Here is a 24,412-nt window from a genome sequence, read left to right as displayed (position 1 = left end):
AGACGGACGCCGGCCCGTCAAGGGATCCTTCATCTACTGTAATATGGAGCGCGCGGAAGACAAGTAGACAGACAGCAGCAAGACATGTGTCTATCAGTCTGTCCGTCTATGTATATGTCTCTCATGCAAGCTGTGCTGCCCGGGCAAGGATACTTACAAGTTACCTACACCCTTAGCTTGCCGTCGCCACCAGAGCAGAAGCTGGCCTGGGCCGGTGACTGGACTTGGAGATAAGACTCGCCTTTTCCCTGCCTTGTCTTAAAGAGAAGAGCTTCTTCTTCTTCTTCTTCTCTTCTTCTTCCAGGCTGTGCGACTTTTGCGTCTTCCCTTCTTATCTTCCCCTCCGCCCGCACGCCCGCTCCTACTCCCTCCTACTTCTACCATCTCCAGCACCAACACCAACACAGATACATCCACGACAGACGAAAGAGAAGAGAAAGAGAGATGGCTCCTGGCATCGACACCCACCACCATCGAGAGCGCCGGCCGTCCGTCGGGGCTCCGCATACTGACCTCCAGGGACCCGTGGGACCAGGTTTCTCGCGTCCCAAACACAAGCGGACCTTCACTGGCTTTGGACCCAAGGACATCAAGGTCGTCGAAGCCAGCATCCCCGAGCCCCAGAGAGCTGCGTGAGTCTTTCTTTACTCTAGTTTATTTTACTCTGTTGCTACTGTTGTTTTGTGGTGGTTGTGGTGGTGCTGACGGTTTACTACTACAGGTGGAAGAGATATGTAAGGAAAGTAGAACTTCAGACGAGATACGAGAGACTGACGAGATGACCGCTTAGGCCCCCAAGGAGTTTGAGAACAAGGAGGAGTTCGAGGTTGGTCTGACTTGGCCGGTTTAATAACTTGCTAGCTCTAGCTGTTCCATCCACTCTAGTTGTGCTGCTGACTCGGTTAACCTGCAGTGCGAGGTCGTCCGCCATGTCGAGACCAGCTTGGCTCGGTCCATATTCAACTGTGACGAAGTGTGCGTTGGACATGAACACTCGAGATGGATGTGATAGATGCTGATAACAGTGTCTACTAGAGCTGCGTACTCGGCCACTGCCCTGGCCTTCAGGGACCGTCTGGTCGTCGAGTGGAACAAGACCCAGCAGCGCCAGACCTTCAAGGACCAGAAGCGTGTCTACTGTAGGTTAACTACCTTTAACTATCCATTGATTGAGTGATAGAGTGTTAATGGCGATAGATCTCTCGCTGGAGTTCCTTATGGGACGAGCCCTTGACAATGCCATGCTGAACGTCGGCCTGAAGGACCTGGCCAGAGGTGAGTTTGCTCAGCGGGCCTGGTCTTAAGATAAGGGCTAATGTTACGTCATAGATGGACTGGGCGATCTCGGCTTCCGCGTCGAGGACATCATCCAGCAGGAGAACGACGCTGCCCTGGGCAACGGAGGCCTCGGTCGTCTGGCCGCCTGCTTCCTCGACAGTCTGGCCTCGCTCAACTACCCGGCCTGGGGATACGGCCTGCGCTACCGATACGGCATCTTCAAGCAGGAGATCGTCAACGGGTACCAGATCGAGGTGCCGGACTACTGGCTCGATTTCAACCCCTGGGAGTTCCCGCGCCACGACGTCACCGTCGACATCCAGTTCTACGGATGGGTCCGCAAGTACCAGGATGAGAACGGCAAGACCGTCCACTCCTGGCAGGACGGCGAGATCGTCCAGGCTGTCGCCTACGATATGCCCATCCCCGGATACCAGACTCCCACCACCAACAACCTGCGTCTCTGGTCCTCCAAGGCCGCCAGCGGTGAGTTCGACTTCCAGCGCTTCAATGCCGGAGACTACGAGAGCGCCGTCGCAGACGAGCAGCGCGCAGAGACCATCTCCGCCGTTCTCTACCCCAACGACAACCTCGACAGGGGTAAGGAGCTTCGTTTGAAGCAGCAGTACTTCTGGTGTGCTGCCTCCCTGTTCGACATCGTCCGTCGCTACAAGAAGACCAAGCGACCCTGGAGCGAGTTCTCCGACCAGGTCGCCATCCAGCTCAATGATACCCATCCTACCTTGGCCATCGTCGAGCTCCAGCGTATCTTCGTCGATGAGGAAGGCCTCGACTGGGACGAGGCCTGGCGTCTCGTCTCCAACACCTTCGGATACACCAACCACACCGTCCTCCCAGAGGCTTTGGAGAAGTGGTCCGTCCCCCTGATGCAGAACCTGCTCCCCCGTCACCTCCAGATCATCTACGAGATCAACATGGCCTTCCTCCAGCACGTCGAGCGCAAGTTCCCCAAGGACCACGACCTCCTCAGCCGTGTCTCCGTCATCGAAGAGTCCCAGCCAAAGATGGTCCGCATGGCTCACATCGCCATCATCGGATCCCACAAGGTCAACGGTGTCGCCGAGCTGCACTCCGACCTCATCCAGTCTACCATCTTCAAGGACTTCGTCACCATCTACGGACCCGACAAGTTCGGCAACGTCACCAACGGCATCACCCCTCGCCGCTGGCTGCACCAGGCCAACCGCAGACTTTCAGACCTCATTGCCTCCAAGCTCGGCGGCCACGAGTTCCTTAAGAACCTGACCTTACTCGACAAGCTCGAAGGCTGCATTGACGATAAGGAGTTCAAGGCCGAGTGGGCTGCCATCAAGACCGCCAACAAGGAGCGTCTGGCAAAACACATCCTCGACACCACCGGTGTCAAGGTCAACCCCAATGCCCTCTTCGACATCCAAGTCAAGCGTTTCCACGAGTACAAGCGTCAGCAGCTCAACATCCTCGGCGTCATCCACCGCTACCTCCGCATCAAGGCCATGAGCCCAGAGGAACGCAAGAAGCTGGCTCCCCGTGTCTCTATCTTCGGCGGCAAGGCTGCTCCAGGATACTGGATGGCAAAGACCATCATTCACTTGATCAACAGTGTCGGTGCAGTTGTCAACAACGACCGTGACGTCGGCGACCTGCTCAAGGTCATCTTCATCGAAGACTACAACGTCAGCAAGGCCGAAATCATCTGCCCTGCCTCCGACATCAGCGAGCACATCTCCACCGCCGGTACCGAGGCCTCTGGAACAAGTAACATGAAATTCGTCCTCAACGGCGGCCTCATCATCGGAACCTGCGACGGTGCCAACGTAAGTCCCACTCCCCTCTTAACTTCTAATATCATTCATTCAGTTCTAACGCTTATCTATAGATCGAAATCACCCGTGAAATCGGTGAAAACAACATCTTCCTGTTCGGCAACCTCGCCGAAGACGTCGAGGACCTTCGCCACGCCCACGTCTACAACCCTTCAAGCATCACCATCGACCCATCCCTCTCTGCAGTCTTCGACGCCATCCGCGCCAACACCTTCGGCGACGCAAGCTCCTTCTCTGCAATCATCGACTCCATCCTCGAGCACGGCGACTACTACCTGGTCTCCGATGACTTCAACTCCTACGTCAAGACCCATGATATCATTGACGAAGCCTTCAAGGACAAAGAAGGTTGGGTCGAGAAGAGCATCCTCAGCGTTGCTAGGATGGGTTTCTTCTCGTCTGACAGGGCTATTGCGGAGTATGCCGAGGGTATCTGGAACATCGAGCCTTTGGACGTCACCAACTAATCAAATAACCTAACTACTTACCTCCCTTGATGGGTTGGTTCAGTCTACTCGATGCGATGTGATGTGATGCGATGTGATCTGATGTGACGCAATGTGATGGTGAAGTGAAAAAGGGATGACTCTTTTCGTTCAGCTTGCCAGCTTCTAATTTGTCGTTTTTCTCGTGGTAAAATTGTTTCAGAGATATAGTTAGCATGGTGCCTGCTATAACTAGCGAGCACAGACTAAATAGCAATTAATTGATTTCCTTGATACATCATCCTATGAGTCGCGAACCAGCTAGACCCACGGAGGCGTTTCTTTCCATAACAGCTTCTCAGCCGCAAGTTCTTCATCGTAATTATCATCTGGAAAAGCATCTCGTATGATCTTTTCCCTCTCCGGACTGTTTTCCACACAGTATATCCCCTTGGTAAATTCCCAGTATTCGGGATAATAGCCGGCACATTCCCAGTCCACGATACCGGACAGCTTCCCCCGGTCAATCATGATATTATAAGGATTTAAATCAGCATGGGAGAAGAACGAGCGGTACTTTCTGGAATAGATGGGAGCTACCGCCTCTTCCGTGCTGGACGCGATGTGCGTGTGTATAAGCGAGTTGTGGAAATCAGTCACTTTGTTAAAGGGGCCATAGGCCACGTCGGGTTGGTCTGGTATGCGAACATCTAGAAGTGGGCCACCCAGAACATTCGCAAAGCGATGAGAGGTGTTATTTGGGATCGTTCGAAGCTGTTTGATAGCTGAACACAAGTCTGCTGAAAGTTGCGCGCGTTCCTGATATGATAACCGGTGGAATACCTCATTCAATTGATTGCCTTTAATCCAAGTCATTACCAGCATTAACTTGCCCTCATGCTCGAATGTGTCAACGTATAGGGGTGCATGTATTGATGTACGCTGTTCAACGATCTGAAGGGCCATTCCTTCATTGTATCGAGTCCGGTAACATTGCTTCATGTATAGCCCGAGTGGAAGTTGCTGTGCCAACGCCGACGCCTGATGCGGATACAGACGTTCATTGACCTTCAGTAAAAGAAGGTAACACCGAACGCGTATCGGTTTGGGCACAAAATGCCAGCATCTGCGGATATATTGGCAGGCCGTTTTGCTCAGTGAAACTATCATTACCCCAAACCTATCAGCCAGCCATCCTCAAGTTTGGAAAGACACCGTTAAATTCTACTCGTGAGCCTTACTGTAAGGTGATCGTGGCCAACCGATGGAAATGCGTTCCTCGACAAAGAAAAGGTGCAACGCAGTAGCGATCTTGGAGTGTATCCGGAGTAATTCCTCACTAGGTAAAGGGTATAAGGAGGGATCCTGAGTGAAAATTTTAAACATATGAACATTGCCATTCAACGGATCTCCATTGCTAAGAGTAAGGTCGGTGCATTCTTCCGGTGCAAGCGTAATAGCGAAGTACTGCTTATGAGCCTCTTAGTATCAAATCTTTAACCATCCAACGCAATGCATCAAAACTGAAAAAGCAAGACCAACATTAACTTTTGTTGCATCTATATCCACCTTCTTCGGCGGACACGGACCTGACCCTCTAGTGATCTCTATATGGCCATCTCGGAAAGCGGACTGGACCGATGGTGATAGGAGCAAAAGGTTTTTCAGTGCATTTTTTTGCTCGGTACAACCTTCAAGCATGTCCCGTAGCCAGCGTACTTTGTCGGGAGTTAAGAAGGCTTCCAAGAGTGAGGAGAGCGGACTCTAAAGATTGACGCCTTTCGTTAAAAGATAGTCAATGTTGGCAGCAGTAGTAAAAGCAGCACACACACCTCGTATGCCAGCTCATTGTCATCAAAAGTGGAAGGGGGTATAATCCATGTGGGTTCGACATCAAACGTTGCATTTACATCTAGGCGTTCGCGATGGTTTACCATACAGCAGCAATTCTGCACATCCCGGCGTTTGAGGAGACATTGCAACGGCAATGGTATCGCCTCACGTTTTGTAGCTTCAGGCAATAGAATTAACTTCAGGTCGTGGTAGGAACATTCCCTGAGGACTTACATTTAGTAACAAGCTGTCTCCAGTCCTCCTTGACTTCCCCAAGGCTTGCCTCAACACTGCGGTTTGGGTTCTCTTTCACCTTTTGCAGCAGGTATCTAGCTGCACACTCTGGGTCTTCAGCCAGATCCAAGAACCGTTCCAACAGCAAGTGCTCAGTGGGAGTTAGAGCAGCAGACCTAACGGTATCAAGAGCAGCCAAAAACATACCCTTATCAGACTCCATTGCTCGAGTTATCAACGGACGGCGGGTAACAAAGCCTAAAACAATAACTACTTGGGTCAAGGCGCCAGGGAGCCTTGTTTGATCAGCATGCGCTATTGCATGTTGATTGGTCTATTTTTTTTACCAGCCCATTACTTGAGAAGAAGAACAGGACAGGTCCACCTACGGACGTACGAGAGCTTCATACTCTTCCCTGGTTGTGGACGGTGTCACTCTGATGTTCTGGCGTTTCTTTTGATTTCTCAGCTAAGTCCTTCTTCGAGTCTGTCTCATCCCGTCTCGAAAAGTGCTCAGTGATAGGGTCGTCATAATGAAAGGTACTATAACGACACCAAATAGCCGACTCTGCTTTGAGCTCCTCTGGGTACGTAGTCATTGTCTGCTCGAAGGCATCATAAAACTCTTTGCGATACGGCCGCCACCCGTAATGGATCTTGGTATACTCCCAGTACTCGGGGTACCACCCTGCGAATTCCCAGTCAACTATCGCAACAATTTTTCCATCCTTGACCAGTACATTGTTAGGACATATGTCTGCATGGCTATACTTGATGGCGTATGACCTGGAAATGTCATGGACCTGTTTAACAGACTCGCCCCAGAACTCCAGCGGAACACCGCGACGAACATGAAAGTGGAAGTCTGCAATGTTGTTAAAGGGGCCAAAGTGACGGTCTCCGAGTCGATGATCATAGCCAGGCCCCAGACTTGTCGAACCAACTGCCCCTTCTTCGGGCGGAACGAGATCTCGCAGCTGCTGTACAATTGCTGTGAACTCCTGGACAATATTTAGTCTCTGATCCTCGGTCAGGTCTGGCCAGGCAGAGTCTAACGTCTGGCCATCGACCGCATCCATGACCAGGTACTGCTTCTTTCCGCATGTATACACTTTGGTAACGCGAGGGACTGGGATGGTGGTGTGTTTCTGAATAAATTGCATGGCTTCAAGCTCTGCCGGATAGCAGGCGAATTTGATGATTTGGTTGAATGGAAGACGATTGACCCTTGGTGACGATGTCTCTCCTCCATTCTTATCAAAAAAAGCAGCCAGTCGTAGCTGGATTCGAAGCCATACAGGTATCTTTCGGGATTTAAGCGTAACCCAGCGAATCTTTGCCATCGATTTTTAACTTGAGTATAGCTATTGGGAACGAGAGATGACAAATTCATGGATCTGGGTTCGAATAGCCTTGAAAATTACAAGAACTATGTTAAGACAGAAGCAGGAGTAGCAGCGTAAGTAACCGCTACTACGGCTAAACAACTGCTCTCTATACATTAAATAGGGGCCGTCGAGTTCGATGAAAATGCGTTTTATATTCTCTTTTAGGGCGGTAGACGTGATTGGCTGTTCCTGTCCTATTTTTACTTTCCTGAAGGTTTGCCAAGCCTAGACGGCCGAGCTAGTCATGTGATGTAAGCAAAGGCTTGTTATTAATCATTAGTCAGCATGGGTACTGCTTGGTTATTGGCCCATTTTTTGCCAATGGTCATGTGATCTGAGGGAGCGCGGGCCACCTTGAAACAAGCTAGCAAGTGTTTGTTGACTAGTGAACTCCTTAGGGAGTGAGTTGGACGTCGTTCTGTTCGCACCATCAGGTTCCATGCAAGGCCGTAATCTGTTGCACTGCGTTCATGGATACCAAGAGGCATATTCAATGACCTTCCAGAACGGGTAAATCCTCTCAAATTGTCTCCTCCATCTCCCGTCTCTTTTTCTTATAAGCATATCTGCATGGGGATGTGCTCGACTCCTTATCTCAGCCCGTTTCACCCTATGTCTATGGCGTAGTTAGGATTCGAGGATCGAGACGTTGGTTAACCCGCCAGATGCCATAACTAACCATATCCTATCCTTCGTATTCCTCGAATAACCTATCTCTCTCTGCCTCTTCTTCCTTTTTCTTACTATCATTGATTGCTCCAGATGTGCAGCGGTGTTGAGCTTGTTTTCCTACGTTCCAGGCGGCTCCTCGGGAAACCCCTAACCAGGAAGTTAACTACCGGCCCGCTTTGACATTTCGCATTGGCCTAACCTGGCTCGGCTTCGTTTCCCACCAGCCGCTGCCCAACGGACTTTGCTTCCCAAAGAGGAAGCTAACTTCAGCTTCTTCTCGCCCACCGGCGACTTAGGCTCGCCTCATATACCCCTGGAACCCAAATACCAGCCGGTATGAAGTATTCCTGACGTAGAAAACGCCATGACTCATGGGCGTCTCATTCCAGGTCTATATTGCTATCTATATGTAGTTACAGTGCATATAGTGTGATGATATGTGGTTTATGACCTTTCTCCATATTACCGCGTACTCGGTTTGCCGCCTGCCATCCGCCCGTCCAAAAGCTTGATCCATGCGGAGAATGAGGGCCTGCTCCGTGCAGCGGGATCGCCTTTTAATCGAAAAACAGGGAGATTATCTTCAATTCTGCCCCCTGGTCTCCGGGGTAGTTGAGGATAAAAAGAGTTATGGACTACTGGCGGATCTACATTCCCTTTTAGCCCCTTTATTGTTGGGACAGAACTACATGCGAGTTGAGCCGCTGGTGGAAGAACTTAAGTTCTCTTTGCATTGTTGGAGATCCGAAAGGGCTGAGGATGTAGCAGGGAGGCGGAAGACGGGGGGCGGAAGAAAGGACCGATGGACGGGCGTTTGAGGCCGTGATGAGCTCAATTCTCGGACATGAACATGCCAGCTGAGCTTCCTTTTTTTTTCTTTTGAGTATTACAGTCTTCGATGCTACAAGGAGTATGGTTGACTACGGATAGGCCGGTTACAGGGCATTGTGCAGGTTCTCAGGAGATGTGCAATCTTCTCTCCTCGTCTCGTTCATGTTGTGTATAAATACCAGCGTCCTCAGCCTTCCGCTTCAGCGTAAAGGCCATTATCATCCATCATCGACTTCCTTGATACCGTACACACACGCGTTGAAGACTTAGAGAACCTGTTCATTATTCAGAATGCGTTTCTCTCTTTCTCTTATCGGCCTTGTTGCCTCGGGGTCCCTTGCGGCCGCCCATCCATCTCACTGTGGTGCTGAGCCGTCTGAGGACTTTGACATTTTGTCCAAAGATATCACGGACAAGCTGGCAGCGGAGGCTTCCGAGATCCACGCACCCATCGAGGTCACCACCTTCTTCCATGTTGTTGCTTCTAGCAAGTCTGTAGCCGATGGCTACATCTCGGTATGGTCACATATACGATACTAGTGCTGTATCACCTACTAATGAGCTACCATAGGATAAAATGCTCCAGGACCAGCTTGCGGTTATGAACAAGGCCTACGCACCGCATGGTTTCAGTTTCAAGCACGGAAACACTACCAGAACCATCAACCCTACTTGGGCCACCGGCGGTGATGAACTTAACATGAAATATGCTCTCCACATGGGGAAGTACGCTGACCTCAACCTGTACTTCGTCAAGAAACTCGCAGACAACTCTCACGGGGTAAGTTAGGGGGTTGGACAGGAACACTCTTAAGTAAATAACTTACCGAATGCTAAAATGGACCTTGACAGAGTTGCCCGTATCCTTCGAACCCCTATCCTGGCACTCCTGGATATATCAAAGATGGCTGCACTATCTTGTCCTCGACTGTTCCTGGTGGAAGTCAGTCAAACGCCAACCGTGGCCTGACAACTGTCCATGAGATTGGCCACTACATGGGTACGTGATAAATCTTTTTATCCGACGGTTAGATGCGATTCGCAGCTATAGCTATATGGATACACTCCCTTTACGCCGATTGGCGATTGGTTAATATGTTCCTCTTGCTGATTATACCTCCCCTTTTCAGGTCTATACCACACGTTTCAGGGCGGATGCAGTACCGAACTCGGCGATCGCGTTGCCGATACTCCAGCCCAGAAGAACGGGACTGTTGGCTGTCCATCCAGCCGCGACTCATGCCCTGACCAGGCAGGGCTGGACCCAATCCATAATTACATGGATACCTCCGATGAGTAAGTCCGCTACTTTCCCATGTTTATTAGAAGTTCGATGGATATAGAAATTGCAAGCTAACTGGAAACGTGCTACCTTCAGCGTGTGCCGTACCGAGTTCACCCCGAAGCAGGCAATGCGTATGCAAGAGATGTACAAGGAATTCCGAGCTGGAAAGTGAAGGTCGGTATTAACTGGCCTGATCTTGCCAGATGAAAACTTCTCTGGGCATAGACGAGACGCAGTGTGTTATTCCGTTTTCAGGATTCACATATTTATGCACGCATAAATGATAAACTTTTCTAACCATGAAAACCTTTTTACTGGTTGTTGACTCTTTCGTGGGCCAAGATAACTACTTGGTTCTCATTTAAAGCGATTTGAACAGGCTAAATTCCACTCGCTCAAATATAGACTAACCTGTAATGCTCGCTAAGTATAGTATTGACGGTATATCCATTGATTGAATAAGGAGTAGGCAACTCACCCGCACCTGTACCTACATCCGGTTTTTATTGCTTCAGGGGTCTGTAGTGAGATCAGTCAAATAGTTAGGGTTGGCTGATGGCATGGGCAGTCAGTTGATGCCTGACCTCGTATCTGCACCTAGAGCACACAGCCATGAAGAGCCATTTAGTCCACATGTTCTCATGCTGCTCTTCTTCCATAGGTTACCTGCTTAAGCAGTAAAGATACACCAGAAGAACCAGTCAGTTATATACCCCATAACTAATAAGCAGATCCTCAGTGGGCACACCCCATAATTAGTTCCCTTGGCTAGGCTAGTTTCATAGTTAAGGTTAACTACCCTTCAGCAACTAACTATAACTTTTGTGGTTAACAACTGCTGCCTGTTCCCATGTTTAGAACGGGTGTTCGGCGACTTTTTAGCCGCAAGCCATGGCTTGCTTTTTCCAGGCTTGAAGACATATAAATATTCAAGCGGGGGTTGTGTTTGTTTTTTGGTTGTGGAAGTTCGCAGTTAAACTGGAGGAGTTGATAACTCGTTAACTAACTACCTCCTAGGTAGTGATCAATCTTCTACCCACTATATACTCCATATCGAGCCTGTGAGTATGTTGATGGTAGCGTTACTGGCCCTTCTGGGCTATTTTGTCGTTCAGACGGTTTATCGTCTCTATTTCCACCCCTTAAGCAAGTTCCCTGGCCCAAAAATTGCGGCCATCGGTCGTTTTTATGAGTTCTATTTCGATATCATCAAAGGGGGCATGTACATATGGGAAATACAACGCATGCACGAGCAATACGGTGAGTATTAGGTATTTATTCTTAGCATACATAGCATTACCTTGCCGTTCACTGGCTAATAAAAGTCATACAGGCCCTATTGTACGAGTCAACCACCGGGAACTCCATATCAAAGACCCTGACTACTATGCTGAGGTATACAGCTCTCGAAAGCAAGAAAAGGACTTCCATACCGTCTGTGCTTATGGCATGCCATTGTCCATGATCTCAACTATTGATCACGACCACCACCGTTTCCGCCGGAGTCTCCTAAACTCATTCTTCTCCAAACGAGCCGTGTCCAGTCTTGAGCCCATGGTCCTAGAGAAAGTCAACCGTGCTGCAGAACGCATCGAAGAGGCCTTCCACGAGAATGCTCTGGTCCCCTTTGATAGGGTATTTGCCGCTGTGACTGCAGATGTTATCTCCAAATACTCATATGGCCGAAGTGTGGACTACTTGGAGAGTAAAGAGTATAAGAACGACTTCAGGGACTTCGGAAACGTTGCCAGTGCCTTATCACATTTCTTCACTTTCTTCCCAGCATTGATCGCTTTGGTCAAGGTTATACCTGAAGGATGGCTGCAGGCGGTTAACCCGCAGGCCGTCGGGTTTTTTGGCATGAGAGATATCGTCAGGGACCAATCCTTAGCTATGATCGAGGAAACCAGTCGTCCAGGATACAAATCACCAGAGGGAGCTGATAGAAACATCTTCCATGCCCTCTGTGACCCCGCGGTTCCCGCCCAGGAGAAGGTAATTGACAGGTTAATAGAGGAAGGGTTAGGTGTTCTTGCCGCAGGTACGGAGACAACGGCAAGAACACTGACCGTAGGCACATACTATCTATACAAAGATAAATCCGTCCTGCATAAACTACGCCAGGAGTTGAAGGAAGTGATGCCAAAGCCAGACAGCCCCATCACTTGGGCAGAGTTGGAAAAGTTGCCTTACCTCGTACGTTTCCAGCCGTTTTATCATGCCTACCATTACAAGCTATCACTAACAACAAAGTCATTTAGAACGGAGTTATTAATGAATCGCTTCGTCTGTCTCACACTTTGATTATGAGGCTCCCCCGAGTTGCAAAGGATCAGAGCCTGGCGTATGGAGAATACGTGATTCCCCCCGGTGTAAGTCTGCCAAACAATCGTTGTTACTATTGTACTGCTGGTTGTTTGATCTTGCTGACCCCATTTTCTGCAGACCCCTGTTAGCATGATATCGTACTTTATTCACCTTGATCCAAAGATATTCCCTGACCCGGAAAAGTTCGAGCCTGAGCGCTGGATTCGGGCCACGGAAAACGGCGAGCGGCTGTCTAGGTATACGCTTCATTCACAAAGGGAAACAGGATTTGTCTTGGAATGAAGTGAGTTCCCCCCCTTATATTATCCTCTCCCCATAGTGTTAGGGACCCCTATCTCGGTTGACCGGATGCTAATGATCTACTCTTATATTTGATAGCCTCGCGTATATAGAGTTGTATCTCATGTTTGCAATCATGGTTCGCAGGTTCGATATGGATCTCCATAACACCACGTTTGACAATATTAGAGTCGATAGGGAGTATGGCCCAGGCCTGCCGAAGGATAAAAATTCCATTGAGGGTCAGGCTAAAGTGACTAAGGTCCTAACCGAATAACTGAAGGGCTTCGAAGGATTTTCATTGATAGGAAGTTCATTTGTAATGGCTAAACTGTAAGGTATCATTCGTTTCCAGGCGCTGCTAGGATGAAACATTGCCTAGTAATGGATGCAGGTCCATATCATGATTTTTGTGTTATTTAAATTGGTATTTTTCACAGGTAAGTTGTACAGTCCGATTCATAAACTGAACCCCAATGTGAGATGGAACGCTTTCAATATATATAGCAATGAAATCAAAACAACGTGAGATAGACGTGAAATGGGTATATAATGTTAAAGCCTTGCTCTTCCCACAGGGCAGTAAAATTTATGAACACTGCAAAACTTTCTGCTAAGAATTGATGCAAATCTTGTCGCGGTGGCGAAAAGTAAGGGAACTTACCGTTCAAGGAGGTTTTTTGTTTATATCCAGGCCCTCTATTCAGTAGTGAGTTCTTGAATGCGACGTTCTAACTCGGGAACAGCTCGAAGCTGAAGATCAATATCTTCCTTTTCACTAGAAACAGAAGAAACCTGGTTAGCAGTAGAATCTAGTATGGATGAAAGCTGATACTACAACTCACTCTTCAAGCTTCAATCGGCGTTCCCAGTCCAAGCCTGTAAAGATACAATTTCCCTGGCCATCAAACTGGAGGATCTTTTTATGGTACTTCCACAAACTCCTCCTGTGCGAGACTGTCATCAAGGTCACACCAAGCTTCTTAGCAGTCTCATACATGACCTTCTCGATCTCCAGTGTGACTGAAGAAGTACATTCGTCTAAAATGGCGTACTTTGGCTTATGGTAGAACAGTCGTGCCATAGCAATTCGTTGCTGGAGTCCGCCGGACAGCACATCTCGCCACTCTTCCTCAGCATCCCATCCACCAGGTCTGTCAACAATGGTAGAAACCTCCACAATGGATAAGATATCGAAGAGGTCTGAGTCGGTCACCCCTTTTTCGTGCATTTCTTTGAGACCATCGGGATAAATGACCTGTTGCCGAAGGGTTCCGCGTGACAGATATGGTCGCTGGGGTATATAAAAGATATCTTCAAAGGATGGCTTTTTGACTGTACCACCATATACTGGCCAGAGTCCACCGAGAATACGGAAAAGAGATGACTTTCCACACCCATTAGGGCCAACGATGAGAAGATGCTCTCCCGGATGGACGGTGAAAGTGAGCTTTTCAACCAAGACATCTCCGTTGGGTGAAATGATTGGAACATCAGTGAACTCGATCGAATCACTTTCCACGATGGTCCCGCGCTTTCCAAGGACAGCGGCATTAGCCTCTGTTGATACGGAAGAAACCAGTTTCTTCTGGAAACGACCGGCAGTGATATCATCCATTACCTCCAAAAGAGATGCCACGCGAGAGGTATGGCCAGCAAGCTGGGAGATCTCCTTGTATGAGAACATCACTCTTCCAAAGGCATCAGAGGAAGAGAGCAGTATTCTTCTGTTGGTAACGAAACTCTCAGTCCTATCTCCCATGGTCGAGGTTATCTGGCTAGGGATTTTGAAGAAAACAGGGACACTGCATAGTATCAGTCCCAGAGCGCCCCAGAAGTACTTGATGACGAAGTCTTCCATGAATCCGTGGTAAAGTCTTCTTCTTAAGATGCGGTTGACATGTTTGATGAGGGTGAAATACCCCTTGTCTAAAGTATCTCGCTCCGATTCATGACCGTGGTATAGAGCCACCTCTTCGCTATAATCAATTAACCGCGTATGTTGGAAGCGGAACTCTCCCTCTAGTTTCGCTTCCTCGGCCACATATTTACCGAACGGTGGAGTGAGGGCTCTCATGGCATTAGCAGAGAGCTGTACCAAAAGCGCCATGATAAAAAGGCCTTCGCCTCCCACGTTCTTCGACAGAGAGTAATTGTAAATAGCCATGTCAAGAATCGGTTTGGCAAGGTTAGAGTATAACTCTGCCAAGCTGTTGGAGAACCGCGATATGTCCACTGTAATAAGCTGGTCTGGGTTCTTGATTCGGTCATCTAGCGCGGATAAAGCATAAAAGTTCATGTTTGACAAGTACTGATTATGAATGTGCTCAGTTAGACGTTTTCGGTATTGAAGTGCTAGTTGGCATTGGTGATACGAAAGCTACCATCATCATCACAAACAGATTAGCAAGGGAACAGGCTAAATTCAAGTTTACGTATGTAAACCAAAATTCATCTAAGAGTAAGGCACTCACCATTGAATTAGTAAAGGTGGCTGGTACCGCCACCGTCATCCACCAGGCCAGCGCAAGGAGAAACTCCCTGCCTTTGCCCCTTACCAAGCTGCTGACAAGTTTTCCATCCAGTTCTGCGACATATAAACTCAGCAATGTCCGCAAAACAAGGAAGACCGAATGGCTAATCAGTAGCCGGAGCTCCTTGCTCTTCCATCCTGGTATCACGATCTTCAGCAACCGTAGTAAATTCCGTAGAAACTCTCGATTCAATCCAACTCGTTTCCGGGGCGAGCCACCGCCCTCTTTACTAGCGCCATCACCGCCTGCAGCTATGTTATCATCCCCATCCAACTTTCGAGTGCCTGCCCTGTTTCTAGCATGTATCTCAGAGGCAGACTTTTGCTCGGCAATGGCATTGTGAATTCGTTTGGCGAGAGCGAGGAAAAGCGTCAGGTAAACGGCGCGGGATATGCCGGTGCGGTGTTTGACGTATTTCTTTGCGAGGAGGGATACAATATCTTTAACTGATCGCTCCAGTCCCTGTCCCACCGGGTAGGAGAGGACTGCCATGGCGGCGGCGGTAGTGGTGGTGATGTTGCACTCGGGGGTATTAGCAGCTTGCCGAAGCAACCGCCTTAACAAGGAAACGGATCTCTATGCGCTGCAAGTTAAGCATGTATCTGGCATCCTGTAAGCCCTAAACGTCTGGCTCCAGGCATGCTTAACTCCAACGTCCAAAACTCCCACGTTGTTTGCGTTCATCTTCGTCGCTTCTGCTTCTTCGGCCTCGTTGAAATCATCGCGGTTGGCAAAGCCGAAGTCACATGACCAATCCACGCCGCGCTGACATGTGATAAACACCGACAAAACCGCTGGAAAGAGAGAAAAAGAAGACGAATATCGAGGTGGAAGACAAGACAAGATGAAGAGACAAATTCAGTTGTAGATTATTATATATTGTATATAATGAAACATTGCCAGGGCTTCTCTTGAATATAAAAGTAAGGAAGCACGAAGTAGCTCCCTTCACACGCTCAAGTCAACATCTCACAAGTAAATTAGTTAGATAAGTAAAGGCCACTGGTTGTCCAGAACAAAAAGCAACCAGCATGAAAACAGAAAAACAAACTGTTTGAGTTTGGGCTGCTGACTGCATAGGCATATAGCTATCCTATCGGAAGAGTAAGAAGAAAGAAGATGCAAGAAAAGATGTCCATAATCCAGTTGTTGCATGCATGTATGCGCCGGTGGGAAAAGCCATCCACGTCCTCGCTAAACCAAAAAAAATTGATAAAAATAAAAAGGGCATGTGCAGTGAGATATGGTAAATACATTGGGAGTGAAGTTGCTCGCAGTGGCAGGGCAAAAAGTAGAGGAAGAGAGAGGATATATTAAATAGATTCGCTAGAGGGGATATTGAACAACGAAATGAGTAGGAGAGTACGTCGTAATCAAAATGGGTACGAAAGGTATAGCTTCTTAGGCTGTGCCAGGGTCAAAATGTAAAAGTATGTGGTAAAAGGCAAAGAAAAAAAAAAGAAAAAACACCATGGAAGTACCTTTGCAGTTCCGCTTCATCATTAATGGAGGATTGAGGATTTCAAAAAGTAATGAATAGGCATTCATGCATCGTCCGGATTTCTTAGACCCGCATTTATAAGTGCGACGATATGGCTTTCTTTGATCTCTGCAAAGGCCTCGGGATCTTGTTTCTGTAGGGCGAGCAGTTCCTCTAGATTGGAGGCGCCGTGGGATGATGAAGATGGACCTTCGTCAATGTGAATGTTTGTATCAGTATCCTCGCCCTGAAGAGCACGAAGACGTTCAAGTTTCTCGCGTAAAGCTTGAACCTGCACTGCATCCGGAGGGGACTGCGAAATTGATTTCTCTGTAGATTCCGGGTCATCGTTCTTGCTCTTGTCTTTGTCTTGGCGGCTGAGTAGTGTGTGACTGAAATGGTGGCTGAGACGGTGGACTTTCCCTTCTTCAGAGGTAAGTGCACGGGAGTGAAGGGATGTATTCGAACTTGTCCGTGAGAGTCGAACGGCGTATCGATCTACATCCTCGTCTTCACCATCTGCTTCAGCGGTTGTATTGCCATTGGCTGATGAACCGGATGGTTCAAGGATGGTAGAATCATTAACGGTAGATAGATTGGGAGACCCTTCACTTGAGCGGTTTGTGGAGGTCTCGTCGGGTATGCGGGTATCCGGGAACTCATCTTCAAAACGCTGGATCATGCGTTGAAGTGTCATGTCAAGGAAGTGGAGTCGGCCTATTTACGACGATTTAGTTGTTTTTCTTTCATTGTAAAATTATGTCAAACGCAGGCAAAAGAACAAAATACATACGGTAGTTTAGATCATTGCCTGCCCGGTCCTCACGGACCAAAGCAGGCCGCAGCCGAAGACGGATCTTCCTCGCAGAGTTGAGTAGATCTCTTGACATATCACGAGGTTTCTTGGTCACGCGAACATGACTAAGGCGACGATATGGTGTAGAAGTGCCGCTAGTAGTTGGGGACTGGTCACCCAGAACATCTTCGACGGCGGTGTAATCGGAATTACCCAGGCAAATCCCCAGTGCCTTAACAACTCCAGTGCCACCAATAACATAGTCATAATCAGAAGTGACTTTTGAATCATCAATGTCCCCGTTTGCATCGTCGGCGTGGCCAACGAGATGTTCCAAAATATCGGGCACGGGAACATCCCTGACAGCAGCCTGTGAATCAGTTGATGAGGATAGCTCCTCCTTCAACTCGCCGTATTGGAGGTTGCGAAGGGAATAAGCCACTATCTGAGACGCGAGAGCCTTGACGACCTCGTTATTCTCCGGAGTGGGAACATCGATATCAATGGCGATGATATTCCGCGATATGCGGGCCGCTGACATAAAGGACGCATACAGTGCACAAGCTTCCTCCTGGGCTTCGGGAGTACTTGCAGACGCCAGGTCCTCAATAGCCGGGTTCTCAAGGATGTTGATATGGCAAAGTTTAGGACAGTCGGGTAATATCTCAGCAAGGGCAATGGCATGCTCTGAACTAAGACAGACGTCCGCAAGGTGTATTCGTCTCAGCTCCTTCATCTGTGGGAGATATCTTCGTAAAGTTCCCAGGGAGTCAGGCTGTGTGACGAACAGGTCTCTGTTATGTGATAGGTCGATGAAGCGGAAGTTGGGTAACAAGGTCAGTCCCTGCATGAGTGAGCAGAGCGTTTTAGGCGTTAGAGAGCAATCCGCTAAGCTCAGGGCAGTCAGGGGGAATGACTTGTCAATAGCGGAGGAGAAAAGGCCCATGTGAGCCTCTAGCTCGTTGCCGCCTAGATCAAGACCCTCACATTTACCACCCTGGAAGTAGTTGATGACATGTTCAAGTCCCTCCTTAGTGAGGCCGTTATTAGCTAGGCCGAGTCGGCGCAGTCCCATCGATCTAGCAGCTTCACTTATTTTTCGCACATCTTCAGTCGATGGTGAGCATTCGCTAAGCACGAGTTCTTCGAGCCGTTCACCGCCAAAGCGCTCAGCAAGGGACTCCGCGAATACGGTACCAATATTAGCTATGGGCTTGGAAGCTTTGGAGGCGGGTGACGCCGGGCCATTGGTAGGAGGCGTGGGGCGAGGTAAGGGTATACCAGATAGGTCAATACCCTTAAGTGAGCGAGACATGTGTATGAAGAGGCTGATATGTCGCCATCCCTCGGGACCGATTTTTGAATTCCCTTTGAGTGATAGTTTTTCTATAGCTCCATATCGAATTTCCTTTGCCAATGCGGACCCGACATGCTTGTGTTTCAATTGCCGGGCTTGCCTGGCAGCTTCGATAGTCTTGGTAGCCAGGAGACCGCCGAGAATTACTCGGACTGCTTCGTCGGTCAGGCCACAGTCCTGCAATATCAGTTTCCGGACAGGGACAATAGAAAGCCAATCACTGAAAGTAATAATATCAGTCAGGGTCATGGGGAAGCCAGTCAAGTCCAGGACGGCAACGGTGCCAGGTGACTCGGCCAAAATTGAAGACGGCGAAGAAATCTGCTCGACCAACTTCTTCAGCACGCCTGTCTCTCGAAGCTGACAGCATCGCCGGTATATCCGTAGAGGGTCCGTAGTAGGTTGATCCTGACCTCGCGATGACCGGCGGACTGAGCTTGTCTTGGAAGTACTATTGCTTCCGCTTTCGAGGTTGACCTGTAAGGGGATCGAACCGTTTTCTTCGGCTTGCCTTCTCTTCTTCTCCTTCCGTTCCTTGCGTTCCTCTTCCGAGCGTTTTTTCTTCTCCTGCTTCTTCGTTGGTGGTGGCTTGGATTTATCATCATTGATTGGATGTGAGTCTGGAGGGTGCACAGAGCCGTTACTTGCAGGGGTATTTAAAGATGGTGATGACGTTGCTTGAGATGCATGTCCCGTTGCATGCTTTAACGTAGTGCCTTCTTCGGCCTCTACAGCCTTGGGGTCAGGTTTCTTCTTGGTATTGCGTTCCTCGTCACCTTCAGACCTTCTTTGAGTCCCTGCAATCTCAACATCCACACAAAACGCCACACGTCGCAGTTTTGCTTGGTTGAGTTCTGGAATCTTGCAACGGTCCCGATCCGCATCAATATTCATCACTCGCCTTGGCCATACCCCGCCATTGGGGGCGTAGTTAGAGGATAGCTTGCCCAGGCCAGTTCCTCCGGACGAAGACAGTTTTCGGAATGCGTTATGGAAGAATGAAGGGTGGCTGCTCTTTGGAGAACCGCTGGCGAAAGAGCTGGAACTTTCTCCTGATTTATCGGCATCTTTCGGCGAGTACGCAGCACCAAACGGGTTTATCGAGTCGGAAGGTTGCTGCTGCCGACTGTTTGATGGCGACTCTCTCATATGGCTCTGAGATGGAGGCGTAGAGCCAGAGGTGAACTTGGAGCTAAGCGTGGAGATCCAGGAGTTTCGCCGAGGCATGAGCTTCGGCGGTGTTGGTCTGAGGGTTGCGTTTGTGCTGGTGACTGTAGTTCGACTTGTTCCCGTAAGAGGGACTGCGCTCGTCGTAGTGATGTTTTGGGCAGGTGTAAATTCTGGGGAAGCGCCCTGGCCCTGCTCTTGGGTTTGGTTATGATTCTGGTTCTGGCTCGGTGGAGAAAGCGACTGTTGTTTTGAGGACTCATTGTCGGCGCTTTCGGATGGCGATGGTAATGGTTTGGATAACGACGATGCTGGCACTGGTCTCGGGGCCGAGGGCGAGGCTTGTCCATTATGCCCATTAGTAGTTTTGGCAGCGGCATCGTTTTGCGGAGTAGCAGTGCTGTCGGGTGCCGGCTGTTGCTCATTTGGTTTCTGCTGAGCAGGCCGTGATGGTGTGTTTTTGGCTCGACCCGCATTATCAGCTATACACCGGTGTCAGAGGTGACCTCATATCGTATATATTGTCACTATGTCTCGAGTAGGAAAGAGAATAAACGTACCCCGCTGAGAATGATGGAGCCAGCTCACATCGACGGCTTCAGCGCCGCCTTCCATTGTGTATCAAAGCGAAATCGAGTAGCGATGTGTGAAGTAGTGGTCAAACGTCCCAAACCCCGAAAGAGTCGGCCAACTTATCTGTTTGCGCTTGGTATGAGCGGGAGGCAAATATGTCGAAAGTATTATTATGTATGCGGTACACGACAACCGTAAGTCGCCTTTCCAAGGAACAAGCAGAAGAAAAGACTCAATAAAAAGAAAAGTAAGGAAATCCGCCCAGAAGGTCGATTGCGCCAGGAAAGACGGGGTTGACCGCGATGCTGATCGAAAACGGTTGAGTAGTGAGTGTCGTGTGTGTGTGTGCGTAGATCGTGAATTTCTCTCACAGCGGTTTCCGGCGGGAATGTTCCATGGACAGGCGAGCGAGGGAACGGTAGGTCATTGTGAAGGAAGCAAGCCGATTGAAGCGTGTAGGGCCATCAGGCAAATATAACTACCAGCATGAGAGCGAGAACGCTGTGCGAGCGTATATAATGTGACTGTGCTGCCCTTGTGTCCTCCCTCCAGCGGCGAGAATCAAGAGTGGGAAAACAGGTGTACCTCCGTCGCAGGGCTGATTATATGTATCTCTCGCTCGCTCGCTCACTTTTCCTCCCGCAGAGCCCAGACGACGGCCCAGGATTACAAAGCGGCTGATGCACAAGTTTCTTCCGGCTGTGGCATGGCAGTTAGCCTAAGTTTAATAAGTTTCGCTTGTACCAGGTGAAGACGGGTCTGGTCTGCGTCTTGCTGCATCCATCTCCTTTCTTTTTCCTCGTCTTGCAGGATGGGATGGGATGGGATGGAGGAGTGTGTTTCTTCGCGATTGATTCGTGACTGACTCTGTAGTGACCTGACCTGGCGTCCGTTTTTCTGTGGGGGAAATGGGAACCCGGATGACGATGGCGAGCGGAGCGCCGGGGGGAGGCTATATCAGCATCTTCCCTGTCCTTAATTGGGCCGGCTCGAGGTGATGTGTTCGGTCGGTGGCTGCTATTGACGCCGTTGACGTTGTTGTTGATGTCGTTTGCTTGTTTCTCGTTGCTGCTGTTGAATGGAAAATAGTCAAAAGGGAGAAAAGTCGATGTTGCGACGAGGTCGTCAAAGTATCCACTTTGGGAAAAGCACCGAGATCGCGTGACTTGTGAATATCGATAAGAAGACGACGATGAGGACGACGATATAAAAAATAGGAGAAGAAGAGTCTACGTGAGAGTCGGCAGTGCATAGTCTTATTCCATGGCTGGTCATAGTAAAGAAGATCATGTCATTATTCCCATTCCGTCCGCCAGGTCATAAGAAGTAGAGCAAACACCGTTAAAAGAAAAAAAGAGGATTGAAAAAAGGATTAGAATACACTCAACACCAGATGCATTTTCCCATTTGTATTTTTGTTGCTGCTAACACACGATGGTCAGGGTGAGGAGTGCTGGAGAATGAGAGAAAAAGGAGAAGATGTTTATGCGAGCTCGCGGATCTTTGCCTCGACACGGGCTCTCTTCTCTTCTTTGGAAAGCTTAGCGGTTCTGTACTTCTTGCTCTCAGCCTTCCACTCCTCCTTGCTCTTCTTGGGGCCGGCTTCCTCGTCCTTCTTGAAGGGGTCCTCGCGGATGGCAGCGTGGGCGTTGGTGTACATCTCCTCGAGCTCACCGGCATCGAGGTCGTTCTCGAGGTACTTGCAGAACTGGCCCTGGTAACGCTCCTCGTCGTCGTCGGCAAGACCCTCCATGTACTCGGCAACGTGGCCGCCGAAGATGTACTTGCGGAGGGTCTCGGTGTCGAGCTCCTTGCTCTCGATGTCGTAGCCGGGAAAGCGGCTCTCGGAGTGGGGAACGAAGATACCGCCGTCAGAGGCACCCTTCATGGCAGCGAAGACACGGGCACCAGTGGAGGTACGGTGAAGACCGACGTCAAGGACGGCCTTGAAGGGGCGGCGGGTGCCATCGTCGGTCTCGGCGGCCTCGGTCATGGTGAACTCACCATCTGCCTCCTCGACACCGGTGAAGTCCTCGTCCAGGCCGAGCTTCTTCAGGGTGCGGCGGGCAAGCAGGAGACCAGTGGCATAGGCGGCAGACCAGTTGGTCAGACCGTTCTTGATGCCATAGCGCTTGAGCTCGTGGGAGTAGGCACAGGCAAGGACCTTGTCTCCGGAGATCTCAGCAGTGACAATCTGGGTGATGATGTCGCGGTTGGTGAAGCGGACAACCAGGCGGTACTTGGGCGAGTTGTACTTGTTCTTAGCCTGGGTGATGAGACGCTTGCGGGCGTAGTAGTCGGTCTTTCCCTGGCGACGGCGCTTGAACTTCGTCTGGAAACGACTGTACCAGGTAATTAGCACTTCTCCCTCTCTTCTGTCTGTGTTCTCTGGCTTCTATGACTTACCTGAAGTATGGGCGGTTCTTGACAAGCTTGGTGAAAGGCTGTAAAGAACATCGCGAGTCAGCAATTTGCGCTTCAGACTGCTCGTCTCCGAAGCATCTTGCAGGACTCTAGCGACTCGACGACGAGAAGAGAGTCAAGGATCTCTAAAGCAGTCACTTACCATCTTGACGGCTGCTCACGACTTTGCTGCTGGTACTGCTGGTCTTCTGTTGCTGGCGTTGGTTGCAGGAAGTTCGTCGGTTGCTTTTTTGTGTGCGAAGAAATTTATTTGTGGGTTTTTCCTTCGCCAAAATTGCAGCAGCCCAAAACAGCCGGGTTGGCGACGACGAGGCCAACACAAGAGACTCAATACAGCATAACAGATAGTTATTCATGATCAGGATGACATCTTGGTTACTCTTCTGTCGGTCTATTCATTTAGATACTGCTTTATGACTCGGTGGTTGATGCTGTCTGTTCAGCCGTTATTCTATCAACTACACTCTCATAGTTGCCAACATCTTATATCTACTACACTCAATATAGCAAACCATACCATCAATCAACATTCTATAACATCGGCTTATCCTCCAGCAAAGTCAAGCCTGTCAGCTTCTCCAGCTCCTTCACTGCCTCCCTCGTCCGCCCCAAATCGACCTTGATCGTGCCCATCCCGGCCTTCCTCGCCCACTTCAGATTCACCCCAATATCATCCAAAAACACCACCTCTTCAGCCCGAATATCCCCTCCCGTTATCCCCTTGGCCCTCCTAGCATCATTGATTTCCCGTAATGCAAGCTCGTAGATTCTTGGATCCGGTTTGCGCAATCCCGTGTGCGCGCTAGAGATGAAAAAGTCGAAGAATCGCTTCACCTGCTCGCCTGCATGGTCGGAGGCCTTGTCGAGCTTGCTTGTATCATCTGGTATGATGGTTGTATTTGATAGAGCGCCCATGACGAACAGGCCGGAGTCCTTTAGTTTCTGTAACGCGGGAAACATGTATGGATCGGGGCTTTGGGCGACTCGCATCATCTCCCAGAAGAGATACTCTGCATCAACATTAGGTATATCAGGTATCTTCTTGTCATTCCCGATAGTAGCTTGCTTGGATGACTTCTCGAGGAACTGTTTCCACAGATGAAGATGGCGGAAGTCACTGTTGAACGACTTGAACCAGGCCGCGTCTAGGGGAACTTCACCTCGTTCCAGCCGATGCCATGCCCCGTCAGGCGAGGTGTGCTGTATACTGTAATTGATCCATCCAATAGGTATCTTGTTGGCCTTTTCGTAGTCTAATATGGCTTGAAATGGAGATATGACCTGGTAACCAGCCTGTTAGCTGTTGGCCTTGCACTAGGGGTAGGATAAGACATACACAGACGCCGCCAACGTCAAAGAGAAGGGCTCTCGGTCGTTTTTCCATCTTGCCTGGTTTAAAGAGTCACTGGCCAGCAGTTTACTCTGTTTCTTTTATATAGAGGGTATATATATATGAATATCTATCTTGCGAGAGAAGTAGCCGGAGCAAGCTGGGTAGAAGAAAACGAAGCTTGATTATGCCGAGGCTCATTTTGGTGGTCCTAACAAATGTCATCTACAAAGGCGTCTGCCTCCTACGACTACAGAGGGTCAAGAACACATCTACAAAGACGAAGTAGTAAGAGCATCAGATCATTTAGCCAGTGAAATTTGTCAATTCCCCTTCTTGTCGCCAGTGTAAAGAAATTAATGCATAAACAAT

The 24,412-nt window shown here is 49.3% G+C and overlaps 9 protein-coding genes across 9 annotated transcripts; 3 read left to right on the top strand and 6 right to left on the bottom strand.

Moving 5' to 3' along the window:
* Window positions 1-444: 444 nt before the first annotated feature.
* MGYG_03562 (glycogen phosphorylase) lies at window positions 445-3,571 on the top strand (the record flags this gene model as incomplete). Its single annotated transcript, XM_003173340.1, has 6 exons — window positions 445-632; window positions 886-975; window positions 1,036-1,139; window positions 1,198-1,275; window positions 1,330-3,095; window positions 3,158-3,571. 6 exons carry the CDS (start codon window positions 445-447, stop codon window positions 3,569-3,571), a joined length of 2,640 nt encoding a protein of 879 aa, XP_003173388.1.
* A 279-nt stretch (window positions 3,572-3,850) lies between these two features.
* MGYG_03561 (serine/threonine protein kinase) lies at window positions 3,851-5,819 on the bottom strand (the record flags this gene model as incomplete). Its single annotated transcript, XM_003173339.1, has 5 exons — window positions 3,851-4,692; window positions 4,771-4,968; window positions 5,119-5,293; window positions 5,362-5,540; window positions 5,597-5,819. 5 exons carry the CDS (start codon window positions 5,817-5,819, stop codon window positions 3,851-3,853), a joined length of 1,617 nt encoding a protein of 538 aa, XP_003173387.1.
* Window positions 5,820-6,000: 181 nt separating this feature from the next.
* MGYG_03560 (hypothetical protein) lies at window positions 6,001-6,939 on the bottom strand (the record flags this gene model as incomplete). Its single annotated transcript, XM_003173338.1, has 1 exon — window positions 6,001-6,939. One exon carries the CDS (start codon window positions 6,937-6,939, stop codon window positions 6,001-6,003), a length of 939 nt encoding a protein of 312 aa, XP_003173386.1.
* A 1,839-nt stretch (window positions 6,940-8,778) lies between these two features.
* On the top strand, window positions 8,779-9,944 carry MGYG_03559 (metalloprotease 1; the record flags this gene model as incomplete). The annotated part of the gene is made up of 5 exons (XM_003173337.1): window positions 8,779-9,003; window positions 9,059-9,268; window positions 9,340-9,487; window positions 9,618-9,783; window positions 9,866-9,944. 5 exons carry the CDS (start codon window positions 8,779-8,781, stop codon window positions 9,942-9,944), a joined length of 828 nt encoding a protein of 275 aa, XP_003173385.1.
* An 895-nt stretch (window positions 9,945-10,839) lies between these two features.
* MGYG_03558 (trichodiene oxygenase) lies at window positions 10,840-12,656 on the top strand (the record flags this gene model as incomplete). Its single annotated transcript, XM_003173336.1, has 5 exons — window positions 10,840-11,032; window positions 11,106-11,968; window positions 12,034-12,144; window positions 12,218-12,336; window positions 12,479-12,656. The coding sequence occupies 5 exons, from the start codon at window positions 10,840-10,842 to the stop codon at window positions 12,654-12,656; spliced, it is 1,464 nt and encodes a 487-aa protein (XP_003173384.1).
* A 422-nt stretch (window positions 12,657-13,078) lies between these two features.
* On the bottom strand, window positions 13,079-15,405 carry MGYG_03557 (ATP-binding cassette sub-family D protein member 1; the record flags this gene model as incomplete). Its single annotated transcript, XM_003173335.1, has 3 exons — window positions 13,079-13,157; window positions 13,225-14,759; window positions 14,854-15,405. The coding sequence occupies 3 exons, from the start codon at window positions 15,403-15,405 to the stop codon at window positions 13,079-13,081; spliced, it is 2,166 nt and encodes a 721-aa protein (XP_003173383.1).
* A 1,052-nt stretch (window positions 15,406-16,457) lies between these two features.
* MGYG_03556 (hypothetical protein) lies at window positions 16,458-20,328 on the bottom strand (the record flags this gene model as incomplete). Its single annotated transcript, XM_003173334.1, has 3 exons — window positions 16,458-17,110; window positions 17,187-20,195; window positions 20,274-20,328. 3 exons carry the CDS (start codon window positions 20,326-20,328, stop codon window positions 16,458-16,460), a joined length of 3,717 nt encoding a protein of 1,238 aa, XP_003173382.1.
* A 1,441-nt stretch (window positions 20,329-21,769) lies between these two features.
* Window positions 21,770-22,855, bottom strand: MGYG_03555 (60S ribosomal protein L5; the record flags this gene model as incomplete). Its single annotated transcript, XM_003173333.1, has 3 exons — window positions 21,770-22,628; window positions 22,693-22,730; window positions 22,853-22,855. The coding sequence occupies 3 exons, from the start codon at window positions 22,853-22,855 to the stop codon at window positions 21,770-21,772; spliced, it is 900 nt and encodes a 299-aa protein (XP_003173381.1).
* Window positions 22,856-23,241: 386 nt separating this feature from the next.
* Window positions 23,242-24,094, bottom strand: MGYG_03554 (hypothetical protein; the record flags this gene model as incomplete). Its single annotated transcript, XM_003173332.1, has 2 exons — window positions 23,242-23,991; window positions 24,047-24,094. 2 exons carry the CDS (start codon window positions 24,092-24,094, stop codon window positions 23,242-23,244), a joined length of 798 nt encoding a protein of 265 aa, XP_003173380.1.
* Window positions 24,095-24,412: the final 318 nt, after the last annotated feature.

The sequence above is a fragment of the Nannizzia gypsea genome, genomic scaffold, assembly GCF_000150975.2.
Source record: "Nannizzia gypsea CBS 118893 supercont1.3 genomic scaffold, whole genome shotgun sequence".
Taxonomy (NCBI): Eukaryota; Fungi; Ascomycota; class Eurotiomycetes; order Onygenales; family Arthrodermataceae; genus Nannizzia; species Nannizzia gypsea.
The sequence above is the reverse complement of the archived record's forward strand: the minus strand, read 5'-3'. Positions and strand labels throughout refer to the sequence as shown.